This window comes from Lutra lutra, chromosome 16 (assembly GCF_902655055.1).
Source record: "Lutra lutra chromosome 16, mLutLut1.2, whole genome shotgun sequence".
Classification (NCBI taxonomy): domain Eukaryota; kingdom Metazoa; phylum Chordata; class Mammalia; order Carnivora; family Mustelidae; genus Lutra; species Lutra lutra.
The window spans coordinates 45,027,166-45,047,811 of NC_062293.1; the positions used below are offsets into that span (position 1 = coordinate 45,027,166).

A 20,646-nucleotide genomic window follows, 5' to 3' on the forward strand; every position below is an offset into this window, starting at 1 on the left:
AGAAATAAGGCTTATCTTGCATTAAGGCACATCAAGTGTTTTTGTTCCTTTTTTTAAAAAAACAACCATCTAGGAAACAGCCTGGTACTGTAATGCTTGGGCTTTAGACAGACTTGTTGTCTCTGTCTTGTCATTTACCAGCTGTGTAACTTGGGGCAAGTTACCTAACCTCGTTAAGCTTTTTTACTTTCGTCATCTACAAGATTGGTGTGAGAACCCAATGAGCTCATGTGTGAATAGTAAATGAGGTGATATATGCAGAGTGCCAGGTGAAGGGACCTGCCTATGGTGGGTCCTTATGTCTGTATCTTGGGCCATTCGGGTTACAGCTCAAACCTTAAGTCATCTGGGATGGGTGACGGCCAGCATCAACCCATCTGAGGTAGTGACTGGATGGAGTCATTGCTAATTACATTTTGCAGACTTTTCTTTTTTTAAATAGTAAAACCAATATCAACTTTCATTGTTCTCCAGCAGCTTAAATGGTTTTCCTATGTCATTAAGCTGACTTAAATTTAAACTCACAAATCTACTTTGTTTTTGCTAATACTTCTTTTAATTTGACCAGTAGAGTCATAACTGACTAAGGTATTAAAGCAAATCAGATCTTTTCACATATATTGCAAATGTGGATGTGTACTGGCATGGCCAGTGGTGATCAAGAGGGGTTAACTCACCAGCGGGAACTCAGAGTCCGTCATCCCACGCTGTCTTGCTTCAGAGTTATTTTGTAGCCAATGACAGGCCACATCCCCACCTCCTTTTACAGTTGTCTTCTGTCAGGTAATTATTAACTTTTTGAGATGTTGAAATACAAAATGCTGCCAACTTGGAAAACAATAGTCATTCATGGCCATTGGAGGAGAGGGGCATCGAACTCCCTTCCCAGATTCCGTGTTTACCCAGAATGCTCTGCTCCAGGTGTTGCTGCGGACCTGGGGAGAAGATGAAGTATAGACATTAACAGCATCTGTCAGTTTTGGCCTCACCCTGTGAGCTCATTTAAGCTCCTCACCTAGGATGCTCACTGTTTGGATGGGTCAACTCTCTGAAATCAGATGGGAAAAGAAGCCTTTTGAATAAGATAAAAAGATAATGAGGAAAACATTACACATAACCAAAGCATTAGACTATAAAGTCAGTTCATACAGAACTTTCCACTGTTACTCCATTGTTTGTTTCTGATTCTTCCTCATAAAAAATTTGGGGACCTTTTTCTCTCTGGCACTTTGTTGTGGAACCTTGCATAAAACTGCACGTCTCTAGGGCTTGGTTTTCTTATCTCTAAAATGAAGATGGAAGTCCTTCCTGCTTTTTTATATGCTTACACATACCTAAAGCTTTTAAAATATAAATATCTGCTGATTTGACAAAACATTAGGACAAAACGTAGAGTCACTCAAGCTTCTCAGGCACTGGGGAGTCGTTCATGCACAATATGATTCTTTTAAACAAGTTCCTTCAGTATTGAATTTTTCCTTTCCCCAAGAGCTCTATAAAAAAAATGGTGTTTTCTTGCCAGAGACATCAGGGCCTCAGAACTACTGCCCTCCTTCTATGAACATATTATATGGTGTGTGTTTGGCTTCGGATCTTTTTAACAGACAGCCCAGCTCCACTCGGAGAAGCTGACTCAGCAGAACTCCTCCTGGACATTCTTGCTCTTTTCAGGATTAAAGTGCCCATTTGCTGCCTGCTCTGCAGGCTCTCTCCTCCTTCTGTATCCAAGGTGGGAGAGGCACTGTAGCATTGCGTCCTTCCCTGTTTTACTATAGACATTTTCCAGAGCATTTCTCCCAACTCTCATATGGTTAGAGCTTGAACCAAACAGGTCTCTCTTTTGTGTTCACAGCTTGCTCAGGGATCACTCGGGTCCTCTCAGTGGTGCTGGTCTGCCCAGCACCAGCTATCCACACAGTCCCTGCCCCACTTTCCTGCCCTCTTCCTCATGTCACTGTCTTACCCTCTGACCCACCCCTTCGTAATGGCCAGGGATCTTCTTTTCTTTCCCTTAATGGAAACCCCAACAGAATCTCAAAGGTTTTAGGAGTAAGGTTTGAATATTTTATTACGGAAAAATTTCAATTGTGTGCAAAAGTAGAGAAAACAGTATAACAGAACTCATGGACCCGTCACCCAGCTTCATTAATCTTATTTTATCTACTCCTAACTCCAGGTTATTTTGAAGTTAAGTCACACATGTCACATCAGGTCCAGCTCCCTTTTTTCAAAAATCCTCCCCTCTTCACAATTTACTTGAGAGAAAGAACTAAGTAGCCCTCATCCGGATTTCATTTCACTTAGCCCCAACCAGCTCCATTCTCCCAAGCTACCAACGTGCTCACAAGTGGCTGCCCCTGCCCTGTCCCCCCACACCCCTCTTCTGACAGAACTGCCACAGGACCGTCCAGCTCACCTGCCTGGTGAGGGCTCCTTTACAAGATGGATGGGAAGGGACGGCTATTTCAAGCATCAGAGGGACAGGTTAGGAAAAGATAGCTAAGTCACACCTCACTGGCCAGGATAAGGTGGGCTTACTTGTTTTTATCCACAGTCAGCCACGGCAGACAAAGTAAGAAGCACTGCCCAAGATAAAATGGTGGTTGTGAGGCTAAGCTCTAACCTCATTGCCATTCCGCCTGCCCCTTCTTCCGGAACAGGTCAGACTGTCCTCCTGTGAGGGATCTAAAGATTTCTCTTCTCCATCTCCATTTTCAGATGCAGTGGCAGAACGTGGAGCACGTTGGTGACCAGAGCCCTTATGTCACCTCTGTCATTCTTCACATTAAACAAAATGTCCCTATCATCCGTGACAACCTGGCTTCCACGCGGAAATACTTTACTCAGTTCTGCATTAAATTTGCAAAGTAAGTCCTGGAATATTCTTATCTTTTCTTCTTCTTCTTTTTTTTTTTTAAGTAGGCTCCATGCCTGGAGCCCAACTCTGGGCTTGAACTCATGACCCTGAGATCAAGACCTGAGCCAAGATCAAGAGTTGAACCCTTAGGGGCACCTGGGTGGCTCAGTGGATTAAAGTCTCTGCCTTCGGCTTGGGTCATGATCCCTGGTCCTGGATCCAGGGTCCTCCCCAGTGGGAAGCCTGCTTCCCCCTCTCTCTGTTTCTACCTACCTCTCTGCCTGCTTACGATCTCTGCCTCTCAAATAAATAAATAAAATCTTTAAAAAAAAAAAAGTTGAACCCTCAACTGACTGACCCCCCACACACACACACCAGTGCCCCTGGAACATCCTCATCAGTGGGTTATTTTGAATGCCATACTTACCACCCGTATGCTCACAATCTAGGTGTCCCACCATCCAGCTGGGGCTTATTCTGGTGCCTGTAGGCGAGCTAATTTTTTGTACCCCAAAGAAGCATAATAAAACTAAATCCACTACTTAAAAAAGTTGCAGACAGCAGTAACAGCATGAAGACATCAACCAAATGAAGAGAAACTCAGAAATGAGTTGGGGAAACTGTTACTTTGAATGATGTGGACATAACAGTGCCCCTGCTTGCCTATAGATTTGGATAATTAAAATTATTTTTCAGTGATTTCATGTATATTGTTTGTCTCTCCAACTAGATTATAAGCTTTTTTAGGGTAGGAACCCTTGTTCTATTTCTTTTAAGCCTCCACTTCCTCCTTCCCCACAGTACATATTACTGGGACTGCCAGAATTTATTTGCTTCTAAACATCCTTGAGTCCAGGGAAGGTACTGGAAACCGGGCAGAGCAAGGCAGGGGTTTCCAGTGCCAAAGGAGATGAAGTGAATGCTTGCACTACATGTCTTTCTGCTACATTCTCGTGTGTGGCCATTTCTGGCTTGACATTTGGAAATAGGGAAATAAATGGTTTGGTCCCTTGCCAGGCAGCATCTGGCCATAGCACCATTTCCCTGGAGGCCAGGCAACGTAGAGGGTCAGTGCCTCCTTTGACCAAAGAGCAAACAGGCGTTTTGGCACACGTCTCAAGGAAGGGGCTTCAGGAAGGTCAACCTATTCCGAGCTACTGTGTTTAGTTTGTCCTCATCCCAGTCCCAAGGTGGGGATTTAGGGCTCCAGGTTTCTATCTTCCCCAGATCTCTGCTGGTTTGTATTCAATTAATGCTCGCTCTCCCCCTCACAAATAAATCCCTAAGGAACAGTTATGAGGGGGCTTGTGCATTAGCTTCAGTTTCCAGTTTGTCAAGAAAGGATCGAGTGGACTCTCCAGGGAGGCATTAATGTTTGCAATATGGCAGATGACCCGGGAGTTGACATTCCCTTCGCTCCCTGAGTGCTCTTCAGTGTGTGTTAAAGGCATTGCTGATAAATCACGTTGTGACACTCCCATATCCTGGGTAGAAACAGTGTCTCTATAAAATTTTACCGTGGCCAAAAATCTCCAGTGCGGTTGCACAGGGGTCTGACTGAGCGAATGTCAAAGTGAGTAAAGGGTCCATCTGCTTAGCTAGTCCCGGCTTCAGTCTCACGTTCTCTCGGAGCTCTTAAATTTTATTACTAAGCTCATATTTGGGTGAGCCAGGAATAGGATGCCCATCTCTCACATCTGGAAAAGTTTAACCCCTGACAGAAAAAGTGGTGTTCTGATTTAATCCACGGTACCCTCTCTAACTTGTAAAACCCCAGCCAAGAGGAGAAACTTCAGCGGTAGTGCTGTGGCAAGATTCCTTCCTCCCCAGCAAGTGCCGGCGCCACCACCCCGCACAACTGGGGAAGCCCTGGCCATTCCCCGGTCACACTGCCGGGACTTCTCCCTTCCCTGTGACACATTCCTGGTCCCTGTATTTTCCTCACCCCACACTTGTGGCCTCGCACCCAGAACCGACTGATTCCAGGGTACAGTCTAGAAAGAAGTAACTTCGGTTATAAACTGTACGTACCGTTGCGATTAGTCATGAATTCAGTGTCACATTACTTGTTTGGCCTGGCTCTGGTTTCCAGCCCTGAAGAATCCCTTCTACATGGTCCCCGTTCTCCCTCCTGATCAGTAGACCTCCCCCTAGACCTGATCTCTGGAGTTAATCTTTCTTTCTCTTTAACTTCCTGTCTTAGCTCGTCAATGTGAGGCCGTAGATGTTTGCTTTTGCCTCCATTTGGTCTCTGAAGCAACAGCAGTCTTTCCTGTTTAGACATCAAAATCACCTCTCGATTAGAACTACTGTTTGAGGGCTGCCTGGGTGGCTCAGTGGGCTAAGCCTCTGCCTTCTGCTCAGGTCCCAATCTCAAGGTCATGTGATCCAGCCACTTCCTCTGCCCCTCCCCACCCCAAATAAATAAGTAAATCTTAAAAAAAAAAAAAAACAAAAAAAAACAAAACTACCGTTTGAACCACAAGCAACTTCCCTCACCACTAAACTGATTCTCTTCCATTCAAGAATGGGGACAATAAGACAAATCTCTTAATAGTGGTTTAGAGGATAAAATGAGAAGCCATGCATAAACTTCTGGTAAAGTGCTGGTAGCAAGGTCGCATTCAAACATGGTAGCTGCTACCATTTTAATATGTTATTATTTATTCTTTATTCAACCTGCTGCCATTTGAGCTCCTACTATGTCCCAGACACAGAATTAAGTGCTTTGGCTTAGTAGACATGGTCCCTGTTTTCATTTGCCTTACGGTCAGGTGGGGGGGGGACATGCAAGCAAATAAGTATCGTAAAGGTTATATGCTAGGCTAGAGGTCTGTGGGCTCTGTGTAGAGAGAGTATGGTGCAGGTAACCAATCAAAGTCTTCATAAGGAGAGAAATCCTTGAGCAGGGTGCAGGATATGTGTATGCAATGACCCACAAGGTCACAGGGAAGGGCATTCTGGGCACAGGGGGCAGGGTAAGCAAAGGCACAGAGAGGCATTAAGTAGTCTGAAGAATCAAGCATAGGACGCCTCCCCTCAGCATGATATGGCTGGGGCCAGAGAATCAAGACAATCAAGGAAGGCCTTATCAGCAGGCATTATAAAAATTTCAATCAGGGAAGGGTCTTGAGCATGTTTGCGTCTGTAGCAAATCCTTTGGCAGCTGATATTTGCAAAGATGAGGCTGAAGGCAGCAAGACCAGTTAGGAAAGAATTGAAAGAGCTCAAGTGAGGAGAGTAAGGGCTGCAGCGGTGGGTGTGGTCAGGAGGGTGGGGAAGTCCAAGGGAAGGGCTGGGAACGGATTGATACTGAGGTGGAAGGCCGAGGGAGCAGCCTTGGGGAACTCCTGATTTTGGGGTTGGATGACTGGGTAGGTGAGCTCTGGTCCACTGAACCTGGGTTCCAGGGTGGGGCTGAGTCCTGGATATGCTGGAATTGAGGGGCCAGTGCCATTCCACTGAGGCGGCTGGTACGTCATCGGTTATGAGCAGGCACAAATGTGTAGAGAGATCGGAGAGTGGGAGTCATGGCCCCCAGAGCAGCTTTTGCGGAGTGGGAGAGGAAAGTGCTAGCCAGCACTTTCTCTTGACCTCCACGTCCTGTTTTATTATCGCTCCTTCCTTGGTCATGGGCCCTGTGTTCTCCTGGTCAGTCCACCCTGGGTCTGGCCTCGGTGATAGGCATTTCTTGTTCCTACACCTTCCATTCTGCACCCATACAACAGCTTTCCCTCCTCAGGCCCTGCAGTTTCTTCTAAAAAGCCCTCCTGACCTGTTAAAATTCCTACTCCCTTCCCCCAACCCAGCTTGCCCTTCAGTCCCCAGTAAATTTTTCAGAGATCATGAATTTTTTCCCTTGTTCTGACAGTTACTCCCTTAACAATTATTTTCTGTCTTTGCATTTAACATCCTGTGACTATCTCACCGTCACGTCTGTTAGGGTGTTTTCAGCTGATAGTAAGAGAAGCTGTGACTTAAACTCACTTAAACATGACGTGGGCTTTGTATTCCATATAACCAGAAGGTCAGAGGTAGGACACATCCAAAAATGGCTGATTCAGTGGTTCAGCAATGTCACTAAGGACCCAAGTTCCTTACTCTACCCTGCTCTCCTGGGGCTGGCTTCTTCCTTAGAATGATGGTAAAATGGCTCTCGGTGTTCTAGCCAAACATAAGAATACCCTGAAGAAGAGAGGAGCCATGCAGTGAAGTCCACTCCTGTGGTCCGGGTGGCCGGCCTAGGTCATGTCCCAACCTCAGGACCACCAACAGTCAGCACAGAAATGCCATGGTCTGACTGGCTAAGGCTAATTAGAATTCCCCTCTGCAGTTTGGGAGGGATCAGCTTTTCCCCAGCATCCCAAGACCACATATACCTAAATAAAACCACGGTTTGGGCTGGAAGAAACAGAAGGCAGTGGTTGCTGGGAGGCGATAATAGCATCTACTTTGATTTCTATTTTCTTGTAGAAGGAAGTAGGGCCTTTTAAAAAAGTTTCTGTGTTTCTTTACCAAAAGGAAAATAAGCCTGGGGTGCCTGGGTGGCTCAGTCTGTTAAGCATATGACTCGATTTCAGCTCAGGTCATGATCTCAGGGTCCTGAGATTGAGCCACGCGTCGGGCTTTGTGCTCAGCGTGGAGTCTGCTTGTCCCTCTCCCTCTGCTCCTCCCCCTGCTCGTGCATGCTCTTTACCTGTAAAATAAGTAAAAGCTTAAAAAAGAGAGAGAGAATAAGCCTAATTTGTCCTTTTTTTTTTTTAAATCCACAGCTCCTTCATTCCCAAGTTCATAACCCACCTCTTCAAGTGCAAGCCAATTAGCATGGTGGGAGCAGAACAGGTGAGATAAATTGGCCTTTTTCTTAGGCTTTTATCCTAGGTCAAACACAAATCTTTCTAGTAGGGATTTACCCTGGAGAAATCAGATTGCTGATTTCCCCTGTTTGGGGACAGAAGATGACCTGGCAGCTTAATTCTTCCGTTTATTTAAACCATTTTTGTCAAGCACCTATTACGTACCCAGGTTTTGGGCTGGGCACAGGCGTACCACAGTGAACAAGATAGAAAAGATCTCTCCTTCCAGGTGCTTACACCTGGGTAAGAAGAGATAGATAAGATATGAGTTAATAAATAAATGAGAAGAGAATTTTACCTTAAATAGCTAAAGGGTATAAAACTAGGTTCTTTGAAAGAATATCTTAGGGGCATGAAGGAGTAATGGCTTCAGATTGGACACTCCACGAAGGCTCCTCCAAAAGCTGGCGCTTGAGAAGAAAGAAGAGTGAAGAGTCCAGGCAGAGGGCGGCAAAGACCCTGATTATTTTGGGTCCTCTACTTGCTGGGTAGAGACACTTTTGAGTATCAAGCAAAGAAAGGCTTATCCTTTTGGTACTGAGACGCCAGTCACCTCACCCAAGAAGCCTTCTGTGATTAACCCCACCCTGTTCACTTGAATTCTGTGCTTTGAGACCTCTGCTCACCAGTTGTGTCACCTCAGCGCTGATGGGTTGAGGTATGTGCTACAGCGGAGTCCCCTCTTTTCAGCCATCACCTATCCAGACTGTCTGAAATTTGAGCTGCTTGAATTTAGAGAACAATTTAAACTATCTTAGAAACAAAAACAATAATACTCAGCCCCTAAATCCTGATAAACACCTATTCAGATACAAGCTATTTGTGTCCTGACCTTAAATGAGTCCCCTGTATTCATTAAAAGAAATCCTCTCTAGACCTCTAGGTAGCAACATTTTACCTGTTTCGGTTACTTTTTATATTTGAAAGAACTCCCAACAACATTTTTAAGTGAGATGATGTAATTCAAGACATTTCCATAAGTCCTGCTCTTCCACCGAGTTAGTCGACTTGGCAGAGGCTCAGCTATTTCCCAGCTCAGTGACTTGCCCTCACCCTGGGCCCTCAGCATTGCTGACCCGAGTCATGTCTCCAGAAGACAGCAAGTTGGCCTATGCCCCAGTGCATCATGGATCCCTCATGAGATATTGCAGCCAGGGATGCAATAGCTGTGAACATCAGGAATCTCTTGACTCTGATACGTGCCCTGTTTCTATACTCTTTGTAAGGGCCATCGCCTTCCTAACTTATGAAAAAGCTGAATGGTGTAAGCATGAAGATCCTGGGGTCCAGAATGCTGAAGGTGTGCAGCTGAATCCTATCTCTGCAACAGAGCAACTGCTTGTCCTTCAGCAAACCTCCCAGCAAGTTAGTTTCCTCATCTAGAAAACGGGGATTGATTGTAGTTGCGCCTTACAGGGCAGTTGTGAGGATTGAACAAGATCGTGCACATCAAGTCCTTGATGCAACGTCTGGCACGTGTACGCCCTCAGCAGAGGCTGGCCCCTCCCGATTTTCGCTTGCTCAGACCAAGAACATGACTCTGTTTCTGCTTTCAGTACCCGCCTCGCCCGCCCATGACATCTGGTTGCTACTTGCTGCAGCGGTCTGGCTGACCAGCTTTAAAAGCCAGAGTACCAAGTGTTGTCTCAGAAAGCTTCCTGGGAGGTTGCATAGATCCAGACACCGACTATAGTGTTTCAGTGTTTTGCAGTTCTTGACTCTTGAATGTCATAAGCATAGAACTAATTCTGTTCGTTGGAGACGGCAGAATAATGCCCCAGCAGGTCTCCGGTCATTAGTACCTGCTCGCTGGGAAATCGTTGTGTGCGCCTCACTGTTGTGCGTAATCAGAGAGGATGTGCAGTAATGATCTCTGTATCTAAGAGAAGCTCTAGAGGTAGGAGTTCCTAACGTTTTGTCTCTAGACTTGAAGCCACTGGAACACAAAGTCGGCCTGTTGGGAACATGTTTTTGTGAGTCTGCAGCTTTGCATGGGCCATGCTAGCCAATTGAGTGTCTAATAACCATGATATTTTCATATTGTCACAGAAATCCAATATCCTACCTGTGCTCCTCAGATTTTCTCTTCTTCAAAAGAATGGTAAAATAATCAGCTTGGGAGTCAAAGCCCATATCTTCTGAAAAACAGCAGTTTGGCCAGAATTAACTCCTGCTTTGAGATGTGGATGAGAAAACCATCTGCAAAGCTGGATTTTACTTTGTTCACAAGGCAAATGGGAGTGTGTGATAAGGGAGCCCAGCCCGGAAGTGGGCACAGGTGGGAACTGAAGGGCAAGGTGACCCCTGTTGGATACCCACATGAAGTTCAGGTGTAGGCAGGTCCACACTTGCCCTGAGTACCTGGGCTGAGAAAGCACGCAGTCCTATAGTTGGAGGCGCAGTTACTTGGGCAACAGAACCACAGGAATCAGGTAGTTTACAAAGGCTGCAACAGATTCTGACTCAGGTCTTGTAGCAGCTCTAATCCAAGCTTTCACAAAAGCTGTGGAATTGAAAGTCAAGATTTTGCCTGATCTCAGCTGCCTTTCCTTTGTCATAAAGGTACTAGATCCTAAATTTAGATTATCTTCAATACTTGTGCCGAAAATAGGAAAGGAGACATTTCCCTGCTCTTTATTCTCTTCCTGATTACTATATAAAGTGAATTATTTATCTATGGACCTCAGAGTCCTCTTGAGCAATTGCAGGGGCACATGGAACTGAACCGTACCAATATTTGTAATGCTTCTTCCTAGATGGTGATCTTTCAGAGATCTTACAGGATTTGCAGGGTCATTAATTAGTCTTATGGCAATGGTATCTGTGACTGAGCACACAAGAGAAATACAATCCATTTGCACGAACTTACCATACAGGAAGCAGCACAATATGGTGTGGGGGGAAAAGGATCCCAAGACTTGAGGCCCAGTCCTTACTCTGCTGTTAATGGTCCCTGTGATCATGAGCCATTGCTTCCCTGATCTAGGCTCAGTTTCCTCATGTTTAAATAAGAGCACTGAATCAAACTCTCACACACCCCTTCCAGATGTATCATATTACAGAGTCTGAAATATTTTGAGCAGTGTATCGCCTATGAAGCTATTTTCTTTTCCTTTATATTATCTTCATATACATACTGACCCTGTTTTTATTGTGGTAAAATATACATAACATAAAGTTGACTATCTGAACCACTTTTAGGTGTACAGTAGTATTAAGTCCCTTCCCATAGTTGTGCAGCTCTCCACCAGCAGACCTTGTCTTCGTCTCAAACTTAAACTCCATTCCCATGAAACAGTAGCTTCCCATTCCTTCCTGGCAGCCACCATTCACCTTCCTATCCCTGTGAATATGACTGCTCTACATACCTCATCTGAGTAGAATTATACAATATCTGTCCTTTTGTGTCTGGCTTATTTCACTTTAGTGTGTCTTCAGGGTTTATCCATGTTTCAAAATTTCCTTCCTTCTTAAGGCTGAATAATACTCCATCACATACACATAAACACACACTCCATTTTGACCATATTGACTTTTTAAAAATTCACAGAATTCAAAATCATCTGGAAAAAAATATTTAAAGCAAAATTTAGATTTTTTTTTTTTTTTTAAGCCCAAACACCAAGGAAAAGGAAAAAGAGAATCAGGTAGTATGTGCATAATGGCAGTTGGAAGAATGAGAAAATAGAATGGTTATTCCTGGGCACAGTTCTCGGTAAATTCCAGAAAATCTCCTCTAAGTGTGGAGTTCAGCACACCTTTTAAAAAAGCAAGTGGACGGGGCACCTGGGTGGCTCAGTCAGTTAAGCGGCTGCCTTCAGCTCAGGTCATGATCCCAGGGTCCAGGGATCGAGCCCCACATCGGGATCCCTGCTTAGCAGAGAGTCTGCTTCTCCTTCTCCCTCTGCCTGCCGCTCTGCCTGCGTGTGCTCTCTTTCTGTCAAATAAATAAATAAAATCTATAAAAAATAAATAAAAAAGCAAGTGGATCAATAACAATGTAATTCCCATAGGGATAGATTTAAAAACTCACCAACCACCGCCTCAGCAAACTAGGAATAGAAGAAAGATAGTTGACTCTGATAAAGGTTTTATACAGAAACTTAGGAGAGGGGTGTGCATTACAAAGGCTAAATCCATTTGTCAGAATTTTACAGTTCAGAATTGTACATCCCAATATACTTACATTTTACCCCCCCAAATTAAGTGAAGGATAGAGCACTGATAGCAGGGTTTCTTACCCTCTGCACCTTTGACATTTCAGACCAGGGAACCTTCCGCTGTGGGGCTGTCGGGTGCATTGTGGGACATTTGGCAGCGCCCCTCACCATTACCCACTAGCTGCCAGCAACACCGTCCTGATTGTGACAAGGGAAGATGTCTGCAGACATCGCCAGACATCCGAGCACAAGTGAGGGTGCAACCAAACCACTCCCAGTGAGAGCCGCTGGATTAGAAGCATAGATGCAGTGTGATGAGAATGACAATGTCTTTGGTGGCAGCGGCGTGGCGGTACATAAGGAGTCACTATACTATTCTCTGTACTTCATATAGGTTTAAACCTCTCCACAGTAACAAAATTTACCAAAATAATAATAACAACAACAACAGTAGCGTTACCCTACTCATGAGTAATCCAAAATAAAATTTTGAGAATTGATATAAAATCCCATGCTTTCTGAAATTAAACTAGCTTCCTTCTGTATTTTCTGACTGTAGAACTTAAATGTTCAGGGGCACCTGGGTGGCTCAGTCAGTTAAGCGTCCAACCCTAGATCTCAGATCAGGTCTTAATATCAGGGTTGTGAGTTCAAGCCCCATGTTGTGCTCCATGGAGGGTCTGAAGCCTACATTAAAAAAAAAAAAAAATTTAATTTAAAAAAAATTTTAAAGAACTTACATTCAAAAAAACTGAACTTTCTCCTTCCAGTTTTTGTGTGCATGGGCTACTGTCCCAATCGTGAAGGTTTCTCCCTTTTGCACAGCACTTTTCTCTTTCTGTAGAGCTTCTTGAATCTTCCTACCCTATCACTCACTTTCCTATGTCTCTTTAAGCCGTGACCCACCTTGATTTCTATGAGCCCATCCTTCCCACTGAGAGCTTGAAGCCTTTCTACCACTCAGCCGAAAGGGTCCTCCCGCTGTGCCACACAGAGCAAGGAGACAGACAATAGCCACTCCTGCAGAGGAGTTTACAACCATCAGCAGAGTCACCAAGGTCCTGGAGATGGGAGGACCAGGCAAGCTTGCGAAATCAAGGAATCAGTTAATGAAAAAAAATTACAATAAACCTGCTTAATGGTGAATTATAGAAAGATTTTCTCTTCACACTAGGAATAAGACATGGATGTCTGCTACCACCATTTCTGTCTAGCCATTTCTCTCCTGTATTGCCCTTGAAGTTCTGTTGTTCAGAACAATAAGACAAAAAGAAAATTAATTCTTTTTTTTTTAAGATTTTATTTATTTTATTTGACAGACAGAGATCACAAGTAGGCAGAGAGGCAGGCAGAGAGAAAGAGGAAGAAGCAGGCTCGCCGCTGAGCAGAGAGCCCGATGTGGGGCTCGATCCCAGGACCCTGGGATCATGACCTGTGCCAAAGGCAGAGGCTTTAACCCACTGAGCCACCCGGGCGCCCCAAGAAAATTAATTCTTTTTTTTTTTTTATATTTTATTTATTTATTTGACAGAGAGATCACAAGTAGGCAGAGAGGCAGACAGAGAGAGAGAGAGAGGAGAAAGCAGGCTCCCTGCCAAGCAGAGAGCCCGATGCGGGACTCGACCCCAGGACCCTGAGATCATGACCCGAGCTGAAGGCAGAGGCTTATTAACCCACTGAGCCGCCTAGGCGCCCCCCCCCCAAGAAAATTAATTCTTAAAGAAATAAAAGATAGGTACAGATTAGAAAGAAAGAAGCAAAACTGTCATTTTTCACAGAGAAAAATGATTATGAATGACCATATCCCCGGACACCTACAGGTAAACTATTAGAATACAAATTTAACAGGGTTGCAGAATTGATTTTTTCAGGCCAGTATTGATTTTTCATATTTTTATATACAAGCAACAAACCATTTGAAATGAAAAAATTTAAATGAAACCAGATATAGTAGCTTCAGGAAAAAACCCAGAAATGAATCTGTCCAAAAATTTTCAGGTCTTCTACATGGAAGACAACACAATATTAAGAAACATTAAAATGGCAGGGTAGCTCAAGTTCATAGATTGAAAGACTCAATATTAAGAAGATGTCAGTTCTTCTAGAATTAATCTCTAGATAGAGTAAACTACAAGGGGTGGTGTGGTGTGAGAGTGTGGGTATAAATTGATAAGCTGAGTCTAAATGTTAGGTAGAAATGCAAAAGACTTAAGAATACCTAAAATAGTTTTTTTTAAAAAAGAACAGAGTCAGAGGACTTAAATCTCCAGATATCAAGACTTATTTTAATGTTACCATATAATTTTGGGCTGCGTGGTACTGGCGTCAGGGACAACAGACAGGCCAACAGCACAGAATCCAGTTCAGAGATAGACCCACTATGTGTATATGTTACAGACACTTGATTTCTGCCATAGTGACCCTGCAGTTCAGTTGGGAAGGGATGATCTCAATAAACTGCTGGTAATTGAATATCTACGTTGAGGGGAAAAAGTTGATCTTGACTTTTACCATGCACCATAGAAAAAAATCAGTTCCACCAAAGATGTGGAGAAATTGGAACTCTTCCTACACCTCTGGTGAGAATGTAAAATGCCGAAATTTGGGGAAGTACTTTGGCAGTTTCTCAAAAAGTTAAACATAGGGTTATTACCAACGACTCAGCATTTTCACTCCTAGATGCATACCCAAAAGAACTGGAAAAGTCTGTTTGCACAAAAACTTGTGCACGGGTGTTCATAGCAGCATTGTTCACAATAGCCACAAAGTAGAAACAATTCAAATGTGTCTCAGCTGATGAGGAGAGAAACAAATGTGATATCATCTGGAATGGGAATATTATTCAGCCACAAACAGGAATGAAGTATGTACTTGTGCTACAACATAGATTAACCTTGGAAACATTACACTAAGTGGAAGAAGCCTGATATAAGAGGCTACATATTGTAGGATTCCATTTACACGAAATATCTAGAACAGGCAAATCTAAAAGACAAAGTAGATTCATGGTTGGTGAGGGTGAGGGGAGAGGAGGGAACAGGATGTGATTGCAAAGAGGTATGGGTTCCTTTGTGGAGTGATGACATGTTCTGAAACCAGATAATGGTTATGGTTGCACAACCTTGTGAATATACTAAAAACTGAATTATGCTCTCAAAGGGCAAATATTATTATTCATATGCAAATTATATCTTGATTTTTAAAAATTCCAGGTGGATTAAAGCTCTAAAGGTGAAAACTAGGGGCCCCTGGGTGGCTCAGGGGGTTGGGCAGCCAACTCTTTTTGGCTCAGGTCGTGATCTCAGGGTCCTGGGATGGAGCCCCACATCAGGCTCCACACTCAGTGGGGAATCTGCTTCAGGATTCTCTCTCTCCCTCTGCTCCTCCTCCCACTCTCTTGTGCTCTTTCTCTCTCAAATAAATGGATAAATATTTACTAAATAAACAAATACCTTCTAGGAATGTGCCTTTATCTTCTTAAGGTTTTCATCACTAGTGATAGTCATGATGCCCCCCCACAAGATTTGTAGGAGGCTTTTTTCTTTTTTTTTTTTTTTAAGAGAGGAAGGGTGGGTAGAAGAAGAGAGAGAATCTTAAGCAGGCTCTACACCCAGCATGGAGCCCAACACATAGCTCCATCTCACAAGCCTGACAGCATGACCTGAGCCAAAATCAAGAGTCAGACGCTTAACCTACCAAGCTACCCAGGTGCCCTCTAGGAGACTCTTTAAGAAATGAATCCTCCTCATGGGGTGCCTGGATGGCTCAGTCGTTAAGCGTCTGCCTGCGGCTTGGGGCATGATCCCAGGGTCCTGGGATCGAGCCCCACATTGGGCTCCCTGCTCAGCAGGAAGCCTGCTTCTCCCTCTCCCACTCTCCCTGCTTATGTTCCCTCTCTCGCTGTGCTTCTCTCTGTCAAATAAGTTAAAAATCTGAGGAAAAAAAAGAAAAAGAACTGAATCCTCCCTAGGGACGCCTGGGTGGCTCAGTTGGTTAAGCAACTGCCTTTGGCTCAGGTCATTATCCCAGGTCCTGGGATTGAGTCTCATGTCAGACTCTCTGCTCAGCAGACAGCCTGCTTCTCCCCCTGCCTGCCACTCTGCCTGCTTGTGTGCTTTCTCTGTTTCAAATAAATAAATACAGTCTTTAAAAAAAAAAAAAAAGAAAGAAAAGGAAGGAAGGAAGGAAGGAAGGAAGGAAACGAACCCTCCAGGGTTGCCTGGGTGGCTCAGTCAGTTAAGTGTCGCACTCATGATTTCGGCTCAAGTCATGATCTCAGAGTCATGAGATCAAGCCCCACCTTGGGCTCCACACTCAATAGGTTAAGTGTGCTTGAGATTCTGTCCCTCTCCTTCCGGCCCTCCCCCAACTCATGTTTACACTCTCACTTGCTCGCTCTCTCTCAAATAAATAAATCTGGGTGATGACCTTCCACATACACAACATGCTGGCCAGCCTTGCACCCCAGTAACAATGAACCACCTAAGCTATACCACCCCAAAAGTTTTCTCTGAGGCTCAAATTTGGCTGATGGCCACCTCTTGCCAAATGCTTCATGCCTAAGGAGATGAACTATTAGCTACTTTTAGAGATGAAAACCAGCAGATTTTCATGATAAATGGAGCCTTTCACCTGCACTTCCCACAGACAGCTGCAAAGGCTGTCAGACTGGCTTTTGCCTTTTCTGACCTCATTGTTTTTTGTAAAACCTGAGACTGAGGTTTCCATCTGTACAGATGTCTGGTGAGAACAGAATTTTATTGTGATTGACCAGGGCCTGAAAATACCATATCTCTCAAGATAGAGGAGACCCAAAGAATTATGCCAAGTTCATTCAGAACTCTCCCTGTCACTTAAGACCATACAATTATTTATGCATATAATATATCTCTGGGAAGTAGGAAGTACAGAAAAAGTGGGAAGTATCCCCATATGTTTTTAAACATAATAATTTTTTTCTCACCAGCAAATAATGCTAAGACACGGCTTTGATTTTGACAAGACTCTGAAAATTTGCTGCATGGAAGATAAAGTTGAATGCTTACCAGGCATCAAATAGCATATTAAAAAGAGAGAGAAAGAGTAAAGAGAAAAAAGAAGAAGTGTTCCCAGTTAACATAAGTGTAGAAACTAATATCAAGAATACTGGCTTAACACTTAGCTCAGTCAAATCTTCACATGTTCCCACATTTGCTTTATTGTTTTTTTTTTTAAAGATTTTTTATTTATTTATTTGATAGAGAGAGATCACAAGTAGACAGAGAGGCAGGCAGAGAGAGAGAGAGAGAGAGAGGAAAGCAGGCTCCCTGCTGAGCAGAGAGCCCGATGCGGGACTCGATCCCAGGACCCTGAGATCATGACCTGAGCCGAAGGCAGCGGCTTAACCCACTGAGCCACCCAGGCGCCCCTGCTTTATTGTTTTAATAAAGTAAATCATTACCATTATTACTGAAGCCCCCTGTGGGCCCTAGCCAGCCATTCCCCTCCCTCCATGCCCAGAGGTAACCATTATTCTGATTCTGATTTTTATCATTCCCATGTGTATTTTGGTATGTCCCATCTGTGTATATTCTCAAATTATATGATTTTTGTTTGCATTTTAAAACTTTATATAAACAGTACTCCACATATCATTTCCTGGCTGGCTTTTTTTTGCCTAGCAGTTTTTTGAGCTTTATCTGTGTTGATGTATGTTTGAATCCGTTCATTTTAATTTCAGTATTGTATTCCATTGCACGAATATGCCACCATTCATTTATCATTCAGCTGTTCATGGACATTTAGATTGTTTCCAGTCTTTTGCTTTTACAAACAGTGGATGCAGGGAGCATTTTTCACGTGGGCAAGAATTTCGCTGAAGGATGTAAGTGTGAAGGCTGTGTTATGGGTTATGCACATCCCCAGGTAGGAAAATGTTACTGGATTTCCCCCAAAGTGCTTTAATTTGTACTCTTACCACAAGTGTGAATTTCATTGCACCATATCCATGCCAGCATTTGGTAGTATCAACCGTTTTACTTTTGTCTCTCTTATGATCATGAAATGGTATATAGCTTGTAGCTTTCATTTTCATTTAGTGGATCACTAATAACGTTGCGTATCATTTCAGATGCCTTGTGAGCACTTGAGTTCCTGCTTTTGTGAATTACCTGTTCAAATCTTTGCCCCACTGTTGGTGTTATTATTACTGTTGAGGTTTTGCTGGCCTTTTTTATTGTTGCTGCTTTGTAGGAATTGTTATGTATTTTGAATATTATTCCTTTACCAATGTCGCAGATACCCTTTTCTGATTTGTGTTTTTCATTTGCTTCTGTATCTTTTGATCTAGTCTCATTTTAAAGTAATAGATTTTTTTGATCTGTCCTGTTTCCCATTCTTCTCTATCTATAAGTAAGAAGAAGAATCTGTTCTTTTCTGAAAGCTTTACTTATCATATCTAGGTTTTTAATCTACCTGGGATTTAGCATGCTTATTCTTCAGAGGCATGTATTGGGTTCCCTCGGAGCAAGAGCAGCGATCATTTCTAGTGGGCTCTGATAAGTGTTCTGATGCTGGGCTCCTCATGTAGGCCTCAAGCAGTCTAACCTCATCTCTCCTATGCATGCTTAGTACTTTAATTTAATTTTTTAAAAGATTTTTTGGGCGCATGGGTGGCTCAGTGGGTTAAGTCTCTGCCTTTGGCTCAGGTCGTGATCCCGGGGTCCTGGGATCGAGTCCCTCATCGGGCTTTCTGCTCAGTGGGGGAGCCTGCATCCCTCTCTCTCTCTACCTACTTGTGATCTCTCTCTCTCTCTGTCAAATAAATAAATAAAATCTTTTTTAAAAATAAATAAAAGATTTTTTATTTGCTCATTTGAAAGAGAGAGAAATGGAGAGAGCACAAGCTGGGGGAGAGGGAGAAGCAGACTACCTGCTGAGCTGGGAACCTGATATGGGGTTTGATCCCAGGACTTGGAGATCATGATCTGAGCCAAAGGCAGATGCTTAACCATCTGAGCCACCCAGGCACCTAGCTTGGGTATTTGACTGTAAGCCAAAGGCCTTTTCAAAAAACAGATACTAGGAGAGTTAAGAATTTTCATCTCTGAAAACCAAGAAGAGCCCCAAATGCCCTAATAGTTGAATGACTGGCAATTTGACTAGCCACACTACCACATGGTATTCTTCTTTCCTTCGTGCAGCTTCCTCGCCGGCTTTTTTTTAAATTGAGGCTTTAAATTTTTTCAGACCAGTTTAAGGCTCACAGCAAAATTGAAGGGCAGGTACAGAGAGTTCCCATATGCGTCCCTACCCCACAAAAACTTAGCCTCTCACCCATTAGCAATAGCCTGCCCCAGATTGCTACATTTGTTCCAACTGCTGCACCTAAGGTGACATACCGTCACCACTCAGAGTCTGTAGTTTATGTTACAGTTCACTCTTGGTGTTACATTCTGTAGGTTCAGTGTATAGTGACATGTATCCATCATTATGCTGTCATACAGAGAAATTTCACTGCCCTAAAAATCCTCTGTGCTCCACCCATCCATCCCACCACCACCCCCAGTTCCTGGTCTCCACTGATATTTGTTCTTTTTCCATAGTTTTGCCTTTTCTAGAACATCAGGTAGTTGTAATCACACAGGGTTTTTTCACTTAGTAGTAGGCATTTAAGGTTCCTCCATGTCTTTTCATGGCTTAAAGCTCATTTCTGCATAGTGTTGAAATTCAATATTCCATTACCACAGTTTATTCAGCTACTAAAGGACATCCTGGTTGCTTCCGAATTTTGGCAGTTATGAATAAACCTGTTAGAAACTTTTGTGTAGGGGTGCCTGGGTGACTCGGTCAGTTAAGCGGCTGCCTTCGGCTCAGGTGATAATCCCGGGGTCCTAGGATCGAGCCCGGCATTGGGCTCTCTGCTCAGCAGGGAGCTTGCTTCTCCCTCTCTCTCTGCCTGCCGTGCCCCCTGCATCTCTGTCAAATAAATAAAATCTTTTTTTTTTTAATGTAAAAAAAAAAAAAAGTTTCACCATTAGAGCAATGGTGGCAGTAGGATTGTCACCCTCTGCCACTTTTGGTGGGTATGTGATTCTCTTCTCCTAAACTGTTGGAACAGGCCAGAGTGTATATGCCCTTTGAGGCTTCAGCCATTTCCCTGCCACCTGGTTGCCAACAGCGCAGCTGCTTACTAGTGCATGTGGAGTCATCAGGAAACATTGTGAACTTGAAGCCAACACTGTTCCACAGCATGTATCCGGGTGGCAGGAAACAGAGATACAGTGTCCTGTTCACCTCATCATCTAGCGCACCTGTCCATCATGTGACACACCTTCATCAGCAAGTTAATTCAATCTCTAGAGCTTTGATTTTGTCATCTATAAAATGGGAACAATAAATGCCTATAGGGGAGGCTCTTGTAAAAATTTAAATGAGACGAAACATCCCAGTCATCTCTCCTGACACTTGGTAGGCAATCAGGAAAGTTAATATCCTTCCAAACAGTTGGCATCCCAGAGAACGGAAGGAAAGAAGGAACAAAGGAAGGAAAAGGTGGATTGTTACCAAGATACTGATGTTTAAATTTGGTTTCTCTCCTACATCCTCACTAACATCAGAGAAATTAAAAATACAGCAATACTGGGCCACCTGGCTGGCTCAGTCAGTGAAGTGTGCAGATCTTGAGCTCAGAATCATGAGTCTAAGCTCCAGGTTAAGCATAGAGCTTACTTTAAAAAAAAAAAAAAAGATAATTTAGGGGTCCCTGGGTGCCTCAGTCGGTTAAGCATCTGCT

The 20,646-nt window shown here is 43.7% G+C and overlaps 1 protein-coding gene across 2 annotated transcripts in view; it reads left to right on the plus strand.

Moving 5' to 3' along the window:
- VPS53 (VPS53 subunit of GARP complex) overlaps positions 1-20,646 on the plus strand; it is a 137,436-nt gene that overhangs the window by 109,049 nt on the left and 7,741 nt on the right. For both annotated transcript variants that reach the window (XM_047706057.1, XM_047706058.1), the window contains 2 exons: positions 2,719-2,867; positions 7,630-7,699. In XM_047706057.1, coding sequence (XP_047562013.1) covers positions 2,719-2,867; positions 7,630-7,699 — 219 coding nt within the window. The remainder of the gene's footprint in view (positions 1-2,718; positions 2,868-7,629; positions 7,700-20,646) is intronic.